This window comes from Nerophis ophidion, linkage group LG15, assembly GCF_033978795.1.
Source record: "Nerophis ophidion isolate RoL-2023_Sa linkage group LG15, RoL_Noph_v1.0, whole genome shotgun sequence".
In the NCBI taxonomy this organism is placed as follows: domain Eukaryota; kingdom Metazoa; phylum Chordata; class Actinopteri; order Syngnathiformes; family Syngnathidae; genus Nerophis; species Nerophis ophidion.
The window spans coordinates 35,844,644-35,858,733 of record NC_084625.1 but is presented as its reverse complement, the minus strand read 5'-3'; the positions used below and the strand labels follow the sequence as shown (position 1 = coordinate 35,858,733).

The 14,090-nt window shown below is 37.0% G+C and overlaps 1 protein-coding gene across 3 annotated transcripts in view; it reads right to left on the bottom strand.

The window, feature by feature from the left end:
• pabpn1 (poly(A) binding protein, nuclear 1) overlaps positions 1–14,090 on the bottom strand; it is a 59,196-nt gene that overhangs the window by 20,842 nt on the left and 24,264 nt on the right. For all 3 annotated transcript variants that reach the window (XM_061922088.1, XM_061922089.1, XM_061922090.1), the window contains exons 3-6: positions 10,897–10,964; positions 7,771–7,877; positions 6,388–6,475; positions 6,156–6,310 (exon numbers count right to left, since the gene is read on the bottom strand). In XM_061922088.1, the coding sequence (XP_061778072.1) occupies positions 6,156–6,310; positions 6,388–6,475; positions 7,771–7,877; positions 10,897–10,964 (418 nt within the window). The remainder of the gene's footprint in view (positions 1–6,155; positions 6,311–6,387; positions 6,476–7,770; positions 7,878–10,896; positions 10,965–14,090) is intronic.

The window sequence follows — 14,090 nt, the reverse complement described above, 5'->3', positions numbered from 1 at the left end:
TACTCATAATCAGATAGTACAAAGTTGGATTGAATCGATATGTTCACACGGACAATGTCTCCGGAGACAAAAGATGGTGAACCCCGTGAAGCAATTACGAAAGAGCGCACCTCAGGCTTGGTCTTCCCTTCTTATTTATACACTCCATGATGGCCTGATTTGTAGTATAACAACTTATATTACTGTTCAGTGTTCAGGGTGACTTGACCTCTTATGTCGTGTCCCTCCCAATTCATTTAGTGTAGAGGTGACTCTAGAACAGAAATTTTCCACAAACAGGTAAATAAAACTTTTGTACTAAATTCAATTTTGTTGCTGTTTAAGATTCGGACCATCCACCACACTAACTTGCAACATTCAGGGAGGGCAGAATATAATGTAGCCTGTGTTATATTTTACTATAAGCAGCAACTCTTGAAATTGCATTGAACAAGGAGAGCACAGTCTGCAAAGTCAAATTCCTCGAGTGTTAAAAATTTGGCCTATAAAGCGGATTCTGATAATAAAAGCAAAAATATATGGTATTAAGAGCACATTTGTTTTTTAATATATATTTGTTTAACCTTTTTAAAGCAGCACTCGTTTTTTCAACTTTCATAAAATATTTTTTGAACTTTTGGGATGATACATCAACTTACAACTTTTTATATTGACACCTCTGTCATTGCCTGAGGGGGTCGAATACAGACGAACATAGAACGTGCCGCCAGAAAACTAAAAGAAGAAGAAAAACGCCTATGTGCAATTACTGCTATCATGCCCGAAACGCCAAAACCAAAAGATACTAAAAGTTTTGTCCGAGGAGACAAAAGAAGAAAAAAAAGCTTACTTGGATAAAAGGACAGTCAGGATGGTGTGAGCTCAAAAACTAGGAATTTCATACTGATGCTGCCTTGGCTGTGTCCCTGCTGGACTAGTAAGGGACTTTAGATGCTCAATTCAAAATGATAATGCTAATGTTAGCTATCGGAAATTTGCGTGGTAGCAATAAATAGCCACCACCAGCATTATAGTTTCACCACTATTTAAAAAAAAATGTTTGCGCATGTCTTTCTGTGATTCGGACCTGCATCCGCCCGGACACATTCTTGGTAGTGGTGTCATGTTTGATAGTCTGCAATTATACATCAGCATAGCTATTAGAGACATAATATTTGGTCTTCTGGCAAAACACTGCCGCTTTGGTCCAATGGTGAAACCAAAACTGAAAGTTCTTAAATTCTCATAACGATATATGATGACATCATATTGACCACGCCCCTAACAACGCGACTACCACAACATATGAAGTAGCAATCTAGGGGAAACCCTGGATAGGTATGAAAAACACAAGCCTTTTTACAGTGTTCGTAATAAAGGCATTCTAGAACAATGTTTACTAGTAACGAGTATTCTAATTACTAGATCCGTTACAGCGCCGTTAGCTTGATGTAATGTGGCACGCTACTTTTGATGTGGTTTTATGTCGATAAGGCAGCATCTTAAGTGCAGAAAGTTCAATGCACGAAATATTTTTACTAGTGAAAACAACAAACAGCACCACAATAAAATGAACTTGATATTAAACAGTAAGAGGCACTATCACACTGACAAGGCAGACAACAACAAACAGCACCACATTAAAATGAACTTGATATTAAACAGTAAGAGGCCCTATCACACTGACAAGGCAGACAACAACATATGCACACGCACACAGTGAGAATATTTAACGAAAAAAATCAATGATTGAAGTGACAAACTTCCCATCCAATATATACCCCATTTGCACACAATATGATAGCCATGGAAGCACATTCATGGCTTTACTAAAATAGAGGTAACACAATCCGGTGGCGCAGTGGGATAGTGGCCGTGCGCAACCCGAGGGGTCACTGGTTCAAATCCCACCTAGAACCAACCTCGTCACGTCCGTTGTGTCCTGAGCAAGATACTTCACCCTTGCTCCTGATGGGTGCCGGTTGGCGCCTTGCATGGCAGCTCCCTCCATCAGTGTGTGAATGTGTGTGTGAATGGGTAAATGTGGAAGTAGTGTCAAAGCGCTTTGAGTACCTTGAAGGTAGAAAAGCGCTATACAAGTACAACCCATTTATTTACCCATTTAAAAGAGCCTGCGTCAAAGCCGAAAAACTAAAAAAAAGCTAAAAAACATCTTCGTCGAAACCCTCAATGAGGTCACACATCACTAGGCAACAGGCCTTTTAAGTAACGTATAAATTACTTTCCCTAGTAATGAATTACATTTATTAAAGAATGGTTATGTTAGTAATTCAATTACTTTTGTGGTCAACTAACGAGTAACTATAATTAATTACTTTTTAATAGTATTTTTCAGAATAATGCCTATTTATTATTAACTTTCTAGAATGGTCTAATGCGGGTTTTTAAGGAGACATGATCACTTTTTTTATAATTAAAACACTTCCTTGTGTCTACATAACATGTGATAGTAGTTCTGTGGTCAATATTTTGCATACCGTAGATCAGTGGTTCTCAACCTTTCTTCAGTGATGTACCCCCTGAGAATTTTTTTTTAATTCAAGTACCCCCTAATCAGAGCGAAGGATGTTTGGTTAAAAAAAAAGGAGATAAAGAAGTAAAATACAGCACTAGTTTCTGATTTATTAAATTGTATAACAGTGCAAAATATATTGCTCATTGGTAGTGGACTTTCATAAACTATTTGGGAAAAAAAGATATAAAAATAACTAAAGATCTTGTTGAAAAATAAACATGTGATTCAATTATGAATAAATAATAATAATCAACTTAAAGTGCCCTCTTTGGGGATTGTAATAGAGATCCATCTGGATTCATGAACTTAATTCTAAACATTTCTTCACAAAAAAGAAATCTTTAACATCAATATTTATGGAACATGTCCACAAAAAATTTAGCTGTCAACACTGACTATTGCATTGATGCATTTCTTTTCACAGTTTATGAACATACATTCATATTTTGTTGAAGTATTATTCAATAAATATATCTATAAAGAATTTTTTGAATTTTTGGTATTTTTAGAATATTTTTAAATAATCTCACGTACCCCTTGGCATACCTTCAAGTACCCCCAGGGGCACGCGTACCCCCATTTGAGAACCACTGCCGTAGATTATGTTTTAAAGACAGTTTAAGCCGCTTTCTGAACGTATCTTCTGGATGCATCATTTTATGGGTGGTCTTATTTACATGCCTCCATTTCGACTAAAACTACATCATGTTTTCCATGATGTAGTTTTAGCGCTTCCATATGTGGTCTACTTATACTTGATATGAGAAATGGCAACAACGGCAATGCATGTCCGAGCCAGTCTGGCCACAACGAGAGGATAGAAATATATTGATCTACAATTTATTGCTGATAAACATACCAAATTAACCACTGGGGTAAGAATATACATAATAATGGAAGTATACCATTTCAAATGCAAATAACTTGTATTTTTCGTTTATTTTAACATTGTAATTGAAATGTAAACTTTTAAATACAAAATTAAATAAAGCAAAGAAATAATAAAATTAAATACTTAGTAGGCAAAATATTGCACATGAATAAATGAAAAACAATTACAACTAAAATCAATAAAATAGTATCTGTTTCTGTTAAAGGGGAACTGCACTTTATGGGGGGAATATTGCCTATCGTTCACGATTGAGATGACGAATTGATTTTTTTAAAAGCATTCTAAACTGTAAATAAAAGTCCACTTACAGAAGAGCCAATGAGAGCACCTCAATTTTGCCCATAAAATCCAATAAATAACTATTCAAAAAGCGCCAACATAACTCCATTTACATTTTGTGATTTGAATATTAAGTTTTATTGATACTGTTACAGATACATCAGTATCTGTAACTAACGCAGACAAACGATTTATAGCGGCGCCGTGTGTCCCTATGTTCAATGTGGTCAAGTGGTCTGCTTTCTAGCTTCCTTGCTCCATCTAGTTATTGGCGATCATAAATCATGCATCTCACCTGGACATAAGACGTCTGAGTGGGTATTCCGACAAGTTGGTACACTTTGACAGCCGTTTAGGACCTGAAACTGGGTTGATGACACTAAAAGACGCTTGTTCCATCTTTTATAATGATTGCGACCCATAGGCAAAATTCCAATAAAAAAGTGCAGTTCCCCTTTCAGGAGGGAATGGGAAATCCTCAAATATAACAAAAACAAATAAAATGGTTAAATAAAGTAATGTTGGCCAAAATGATCATGGTTATCTTCATCATGGTATTGTGTAATATGCTCAAAATGTACATATACACTAAATAATTTTAAACAAGTTGTATTTTGTTTTATTTTTATAACTAAAATAAATAGATACTATATACCTTTTATTTACTTTGTTATAGATTGTTTTTGCTTCATGAGAGCCATATTTTTTATTTGTTTGTATAAATATGTTAATCTTTTATTGTAAATTGTGAAGGGTCATCAGTTCTTTCACTTCCAGTTTATGTGACGTCACATTTTCATTTTGACACTTTTGAGTTCATTGATAACTTTGTGCAAAAACAGCACATAATTTATCTTTAATGTGATGTTTATACAGTAATGTGTTTCAACAAGTTTAGATTGGAGAATGACAATGTGTGTTGTTTGCATGTTAGCATTTAAAGTAGCTAACAAGCAAGCGCCAGTCAGTTTGTTCGTCCGTCTCAAAGTTCCGTTATGAATGACGGGTCTTTGATCATTTCTTTTAATACCGTAATACGGTAGTTTTAAAGCGGTTATCATTACTGTCCATTTATTACAAACGCCCGCATTCTCGGAAACTGATACAAAATAATCACAGCTCTTGCAGACCGTCTCATTCGCCGAATATGCACCTTTAAAAAACACAAAGTTCATTATGAACATAAGAGCCACGGTCTTGTCTCGCCTCACAAAAAGTCTAATCGCTTGATTTGACTCTTCTTTCCATTCTGCTGTGGCACAAACGCACGCGGCTGCTGAAAAAACTATGAAAAGCGTGAATGCCTTGGAGCACTCACATGGCAATATATTGCCGTTGAAAAACTTACCGACGTTGGTTAATTGACTTATCGAATATCGGCCAAGGCCGAGGTACAAATAGGCAAGAAAAGTTGGTTTTGCTTAATAGGTCCCTTTAGGTTGAAGTGGTGTGGCAATACATTTTTTGGCCAAACTTTGTGGCCTAAATAATCAAGTTAAGGTTATGATGCAGTAAGTTGAATGATGTGGACACGTTTTTTATTGGATACTTTCTAATACACATCTGCCTAGAGACATTTATGTGAAAGAAATATGCAACTATGCAAAGATGATAAAGTACATAGCTGTACATACAAAAGGTAAAATGCCATGTTTACCTTTTGTAAATGACTTCACTTAAATACAAGACGAAACTTTTATTGGAGGACATTTGGATGATAACTGGTTTTCCAGCTTTGCAAGAGTAAACACGCTGCAAGACTGTTTGTATCAGAGATTTTTGATACAAGCTGACACCCCAAATCATGTATTAGTATTTGTGATGAGTTGAGCCTTGATAAGCAACATGTATTTGCTTTGGTGCCCACCGAGGCACATCCTTTGTCCAACTAAAATTATAAAACTTACAGGACAATGATCACTGACTGAGGCTAGCTTATACCGATGTGACAGTTGCTAAGAAGTAATGTGTACCTCAGGGTCAACTACTAATCTCGCTTTAGCAGAAAAAACAAGATGACGTAACAGAGACTACAACGTTGGACAAGTAATTAAGTAGGCAGCCATTTTACAACAGAAAATTGATAGCTTGTGTCTCAAAACTACGCATGTAAACATGTCTTTGTGCATCACAACTGATGAGATGAAGCAATGAAAGTCTTGTCTCCATACTTGATTTTTTTTGGGGTGGGGGGGCACAACAAGGTAAATATGATTTACAAGGTAAATATGATTTACCTTGTTTCTTAAAGCTCATCAACTGTTAACACCAATCAGTTATGAGCTTCACATGGGACTATGGGAATTCTGAAAAAAGAATAGTGTGCTAGAAATGAATACCAATGGCAAAAGTAGGAAGTGTACTAAAAAAAAATAGAGGTCAACGTGCATGACTCAGAAGGATTCTCCTCTAGCTGACCAAGTGACTGTAAAGAGTGAAGATGATGTTTTTCATCATTAGTCCCCTCACCTGAAGGCCCGTCCTCTGCCTCTAGGTGGTGTGTAGCCACTGTAGTAGCGACCACGCGACGAGAAGTTTCCTCCTCCCCTTGATCGAAATCGGGCTCTGGAAAAACCGCGATCTGTGGTGCTGATGCCTGGTCGGTTTGTTCTCTTTGCGCCAACCTGGGAGGTGAAACAATTGGACATAATAAAGCAACATAATTAAAAAAAAAAACAAGACAATCTTAAAAAAACCTAACCTTTATCTGCCTTCCTCTAAAAAGTGACTCGTCCAAAGCCATGGCTGTCCTTACAGACTCTTTGTCTGCAAATTCGATGTAGGCAAACCTAGGACAATAGAATTAAGTTATGGTAAAATATAACACAGACAAACACTTTTTAGTTACATAGCTACAAGATTCAAGAGGTTTGTCACGTGTACTTAGGCCTAGACGATTATCACTCTCAATGTATTCTACCTTTTTGTTCAGGATGATTCAAAAATCAAAAATCTATGTTTTCACATCTTGCTCCGGCATTTGTTTTTCTGTTTACATTTATTTGAGAAATATGTCGCTGCTAAAATAAAACAAGCTGTGGGCTGCACGTTTGGGCTGGGCGATATGGACGAAAAAGTATATCTCGATATTTTTACTTAAACTCGATATTCGATATATATCTCCATATATTTTCCGGTGAAAGTATACATATAAGATATTTATTTTTGAGCGAGATTCACTAAAAATGAAGTTAATGACAACTGTACTGTAAACAGTCAGTGGAACTTTTATTAACCCAGTTAGTCAAGAGGGGTATTAAGAGCACAGAAAAAGGTAAATAAAATAAAATTGAAAAATATTCCTTCTACGTAAAGTAAATAACATAGCTGTGCAAATAATACAAAATGTATCAAACTCAGATAAAAAAATTAATTTGCCAGCAGGCACTTTTTAATTCCCAGTCGACGATGAAACGATCTTAGCTTGGCAACAGTTTTGATTTGGGCTTACATGGTAAACAACTCAAATGAATGTTTTATACAGACGCATACATTTGTCCAAATGTGGCCAAATAGACGCATTGTGGGTTTCCTGGACGTAGTCTACATCACTAAAAGAAAAATCTAAAGAAGATTCTCCCCCTGCCATCGTCCACTAGATGTTTTAATATATAAAATTGCCTGCTTAAATATTCCCTCTTCTCTTCTACGACTCTCTCATAGTCATTTGGGATGCCTGTTGTGATTTCCCTTCTAGGTTCGATGACCCGCTTTATCTTGCCTCTGATTGGCCTGTCCCAAACGTTTTGCCCTAATTTCAACCAATTGTGACTCATCATAGTAAACAACCAACCAATCATGGGTGTTCTAATACATGCAAGTGTGTCTTGAAAGGAGGAAGGAGAGGGGTTTGATAGACCATGGAGTATTGCGAGGGAGTGAGAGGCAGGGAAGAACAAGGAACACAATAAATAAGCAGCGTTTGGTCATTTTATCATGAAATAAATTGATTAATTTCTTGATTCATATCTTGTTTGAAAATTAAATCTTACAAACTCGATTTATCGCCCAGCCCTACTGCACTTTTGGATACAATTGGTATATGTCAAAAATGTAAACATGTTTGTAATGGTGATTTATTTACCCTTTGGGATGCCCTGTGTATTTGTCACACAGGATGGTGACTCTGTTTACTGAACCACAGCCGTGGAAGTGAGCCTCAAGCTCTTCTGCAGTAGCGCCATAGTCCACCTAAAATGTATTAAAATGAGGATAATTTACAGTACAGATTTGCTGTTGATGGAACTGAGCATATATAAAATGTAATTTATTGTACATTAGTCCCCAAACAAAGGCCCGCCCACATCGACAGTCTTGCCCATAGGAAAACCCAAGTTAAAGAAAAAAGATATACAGCGCTTCCCCATATGTATCGGATTGTGGCACAGTGCCACAGCTAAATTGAAGCTGCCACACCTTAAAATTGTGGATTTTTTTTTACGTTTAAACAAATTAAAGTAATATATTGTATGAATGGATATAATACCGATATTTAAATATTGTTGACTAGGGATGCGCAGAAAATGACCCCACTGAAAAACAATCCACCGTTAGCAACACGCACACAAGTGTGTGCTCCGCCCACTCAGCTTCGTTGCCACCTATTGCTCCGGCGGCTGACGGCGGATTTCGGCTTGCGCTCCACTCCAGCCAGACTTATCCAGCCAGCCCTTAGAGTCAATTCTTGTCCTGAAGTTATGGACCCGCCTTGTTTTAACATGCAGGTAATACAGCAGTGGCATTGATGAAGACTCTAAGGGAAGTTCAGCTTCCCCTAAAATATAAAGAAAGTGGTCAAATATGTTTTTTTGTGTTTGCTTTTCATTGACGCGTTGATGCGTTAAGATGCATTTAACTTTTGTTTAGAATCAACTACTCTGGTGACAGTTTGCGCAACTTTTTTTTCATTGATGAGTGTCACAGCGCTGAAGCCAAACGAGACAATCATTATACAAATGCTCGACTTTGTTGTGCTCACAGTCAAACAGTGATCGAACAGGGAGACTGTCCTCTCCAATAACAGGTTAACTACTTAAAAAGACCTGCAGCTGCCACTGATAGCATGTTTTAATATGTATTGTTACGTTGTACAACAATTATAAAAATAGAGCAAAACAATATAACAAAATATGTAAATACTAGGCACCAGCGCCCCCTGCCACCCCAAAGGGGATGGATGGATAGGGCTTTCAAAGTTAATGTGATAAAAACACGTCAATTATAAATTTCAATAACGGCACAGCATTTTTTTAGCGGGCGATTAACGCACACGTGTCAATTTTGACCCTCGGGGAGTGCCGTAGCGGAGGGAACTTGGCTTTAGTTCTCTTGTTATTCATGAGCCACAAGCGAGCAGAAATGAAAAAAAGAAAGACTACCTTATGGAAATATCAAATTTACAGCCGTGGCAACTTGTTCTCCGGAAAAGAAAGGACTATTTTTCGCTTTGGGAAGAGGCGACATCCCTGCAGCAAACGCCTGTCGCACGTGTATTATAGGCGGGTGGTGCTTCACTTCAGAGTTCGAAAGGAGACTTTTCCATTGCAAAGAGTCGATCCAACATCAGAACAAGTTAAGACAATACCTCAAACCAATCACACTTTTCCGGCTTCAAAATGAAAGCACTATGCTATATATCCTGTCTACGATCATGCTTCGTCACTAAGGATGGGCACCAGTGGCCGCTAAGTTTTTGGCACCTATTCACGCAAGATCCAGGGCTGCCATGTTTTGGTCACCTGGGTTGTGCATGACGTCATGTCTATTTCACAAAGTGCGAGTGGTGAGTACTTGCTAGCACTTGAGAAGAAAAAAGGGGATTTCGAAGCGGACAACCCATCTTGCCACCCATCAATGTTTCATGACAAAAACGCTCTAAAGTGTGGCTTGTCTTTTCCAGGTTACACTCTCTGCAGTATTTGTGACACCAAAATCAAGACAAGTGGTGGGAATACCTCCATTCTGAGGAAGCATCTGGTTTAACACAGGATTTTTCTCATGGCTTAAGAGTGCAGCCAAGTTAGATGTACGGCTGCAACTCCTGCATTTGGCACCTTTAGCGACTCAGCTGAAGCCAACAACAAGGGGAAAGAAATGGCGTTAACATTTGGTGACGATAACAGCGAGACCATCCTCTTTGTCTGCGCCAGGTAAAAAGCCTACTGTATAAGAATACGTTGGCTTTGCATTTTAACTTGCAATAGTTATAAGCAGCTCGGTTCCTCATACTAAACTTTGTAATGTTAATGTAAAGTTTTTGATTCACTTGCATTTGAGTTTAATACTTTTGGAAAACATTTTTGGCTGGCTGATTTATAACATCTTCTGGTTGAGTCAATTACAAAATGATTAGCAGGCTGAATATTACATTTTATTAAGTAATAGATAAGGTTACCATGCATACAATACTATGCAGCAATATAAAGACCATTAACTTGAACAACATGTAATGTACAGACTATGAGAAGCATTTATTGTAAATATCACAGATTACAGCTAGGATAGGCTCCAGCCCTCGTGACCACAAAAAGGACAAGTGGTAAAAAATGGATGGGTGGATTAGAAAAATATCTTTGACATTCAAAGCATGATCATATCAATGAACATTTTGTGTTATTTATGCGTGAAGCAGGTATCTAAACAGGGAAGTTTAGCTCCTCCTCTGAATGCAACTGCTCCTAAAGGAAGAAGAGAAATTCTGTATTTCTACAAAATGTGGCATTTTTTTTTGTTGTCATTTTTGTGTTGAGCTGTTAAAAACACATGTATTTAAAGCAAAGTAATTGTCCATTCAAGGTGTTAAAACTTGAAAATTATTTGTCTAGGGTACACTTAATGATGAAAAATGATATGTATCTGCGATTAATTTTGAGTTAACTATGACCAAATGCAATTAATCGCGATTAAATATTTTAATCATTTGACAGCCCTAGTTAATAATAATTAATATAAAGACTTGTTATTAAATGTATGTACATTATTTATCATTAACATATATACAAATTATATGATGTCACATTGACCATGCCACCACCCCAGATTTTGTAAAATCTGTGCTGTCCTGCTCAGACAAATCATACTGTTGATGTAGATGCCCATTTAACTTGGGATAGTAGAATCATACTGTTGATGTAGATGCCCATTTAACTGTACACGCTGGCGGGCCGGATGCAAACAAAATGAGCATATTGTGCATGCAAGTCTAACTCACATTTCCAACATATATAGATCTGCCATCTGCTTCCATCTTTTCTTCAAAAGACATGATGACTGGGCCCACTGCAAAACATAAAAACATTCAAGTTTCAAAAAGTGAATTGTGAGTGAAGAAACAAACTTCATATTAACACGTCATATTTGTCCAATTGTGATTATTGTTCTTTTATTAAAAATGTATAATTTCTGTGAACATGCACTTCAACTACGGATGGATGACTTTCTGCATGGCTGTTTGCACCCAGACAGCCCTCGGTTATCTTCACTGACAGACTACAACTTTACTCGTTATTTTACATCGCTTGATGTGGTTTATTGAAATGTATTTTGAAATTCAAATACTAAAACAAATACAAAATATTATTTAATGAAAACTATGATGATATGAAAGTTTTATATCTCGGTTATCGTGACCAAAAATATCATGGTTATCATTTTTGCATTGTTGAATCGCTTAGTAAGTACTTATACACACACTGAAATCTTTTAAGCGAGTTATATTTTTTTTAACTAAAAACAATGCTGTTAAAACCACTTTTTTCCTGTTTGGATACTTCACAAGTGATGTTTTAATCTGAGTGTTTTATCTGTTTTAATGTAACAACTTTTGCTGTTGATTTATTTAAATGAAAAGTGCGTAGCAAAAAAAATCAGTTTATTACTGTTAGAAGAAAGACCTCTGTCTCACATTCTTTGAAGAGAACACATATATAAGTAAACATTGATTGATTGATTGATCTTGTACATTCAATATGCATAACTGAATAGTTTAGTTGCTCAGAAAACGATGTGTTTGTATTGTGGCATGCCATTTCTTAATGCAGAAAGATGCTAATGTCTTGTTTTCATGTTATCATTTAAGCCAGTGGTCCCCAACCACCGGGCCGCAGAATAATTTTTTATTAAATTTTTTTTTTTTTTTTTTTTTTTATTAAATCAACATAAAAAACACATTATACACTTACAAATAGTGCACCAACCACAAAAAAAATCAAATTTTCATGACAAAAACATCCCTTTTTCATGACAAAGAAGAAAAAAAACAAAAAGAAAAAAAAGGACACCCCCCCCGGGCCGCGGGACAAATTATTAAGCGTTGACCGGTCCGCTGATATAAAAAGGTTGGGGACCACTGATTTAAGCTACCGAGCTGGTACCAGTCAGTCACAGGGGCAGAATTGGTCATACCAATGTTGATATTCATGTTGGCCCTGCAATAGTCCAGGGTGTAGCCTGCCTTTCGCCCGAGTGCAGCTGGAATAGGCTGGAGCCCCCGTGACCCCGAAAGGGACAAGCAGTAGAAATGAGGTGGATGGATTAACGGGTGATGGATTAACAGATTTAAGTTTCGATCACAATTAAAATCAGACATAGGATGGCAGTGTAACAATATAATTTAAATTATTTCCCTATTACCTAGCATTACACACAGTATTTTAAGCTAAATTAAGTCAATAGTAGGGGTGTAAACGATACGTGTATTTGTATTGAACCGTTTCGGTACGGGGGTTCCGGTTCGGTGCGGAGGAGTACCGAACAAGTTCCACACGAACATATGAAGTAACCGCCTATGCTAAAGTCTTAACAAGCTGCTCCACTCCGTTCTGCCTCTTTCTCCTGCACAGCACCCTGCATTGTCCCTCCCACACAACCATCTGATTGGTTACAACCATAGCGATAAGCCAATCCGCAGTGCGTTTTCAGAGCGTATCTAGTCAGCTTTTCAGCGTCGAGCAAATAGGCGTTTAGCAGGTGAGCAGCGGACTCTCCAAATTACACTAAACACTTCCAAGTCAACTACTTTCTAAACATCACTATGAGCCCGTTGATCTTCAAGAAACAAACTGCAGCTCAGCTCACTCGCAGTCCTGTTTGAGGTGAAGGCTAGTTAGCTTTTAGCGTAACGTTAGTTAATTTTGCGGTGTGTGTGTGTGTGTGTTACGTACAGTGTTGATTGAGGTGCATTGAAGCAGCGAAAAAGGACATTATATTAAATGAAGAGTTTGTGTCTCTGATAGTTGATATAATAATGTAAGTGCATCATTAAGCCTAAATGAACTCCATGGTGTTTAGGTATGAATAGTCTCTCCTATTGCTACTGTACTATTTTTTCAGTTATAGTTACATTAATCATTGGTAATGTAGCAGCCTGGTTTTGAATGGCAGAGTCCCTGCTATCACATGTTGATACAAATATAAAATTTACATAATAAACATCAACTACAGGCTTCCCAAATGCTGTAATAAATTAAGCATGATGAGTTGACTTGAAACTGTTTAATGTTGCACTTTTTATATGTAGAAGAAAAGTTGTGTCATTTTATTTCATCTAAGCAAACACTTGAGGCAGTTTAATGTGGACTTACGTAGGCAGAATTATTAGTGTTCCCAACGTTTAAAAGATCAAACCATTGTTCACAAATTTGGTGAATAAATAAGCAAAAAATTTATATTTTGTTGTTTTCTTACAGTACCGAAAATGAACTGAACCGTGACCTCTAAACCGAGGTATGTACCGAACCGAAATTTTTGTCTACCGTTACACCCTTAGTCAATAGTGCAAAATACTAGAGCAAAACTTCTCTTGACTGAGATTTCAAATCGTTTTTGCAACTAAAATTCACTCCGTCACAAGAAAATATTTCCAAAGCTTAAAAGGGAACATTATCATCAGACCTATGTAAGCGTCAATATATACCTTGATGGTGCAGAAAAAAGACCATTTATTTTTTAAACGATTTCCGAACTCTAAATGGGTGAATTTTGGCGAATTAAACGCCTTTCTGTTTATCGCGCTGGAGGCGATGACGTCAGAATGTGACGTCGCCGAGGTAACACACCCGCCATTTTCATTTTCAACACATTGCAAACACCGGGTCACAGCTCTGTTATTTTCAGTTTTTTCGACTATTTTTTGGAACCTTGGAGACATCATGCCTCGTCGGCAGAGGTGGGTAGTAACGCGCTACATTTACTCCGTTACATTTACTTGAGTAACTTTTGGGATAAATTGTACTTCTAAGAGTAGTTTTTATGCAACATACTTTTACTTGAGTATATTTATAAAGAAGAAACGCTACTTTTACTCCGTTCCATTTATCTACAATCAGCTCGTTACTCGCTACTTTTTTTTTATCGATCTGTTAATGCACGCTTTGTTTGTTTTGATTTTGTCAGACACGCATTCAA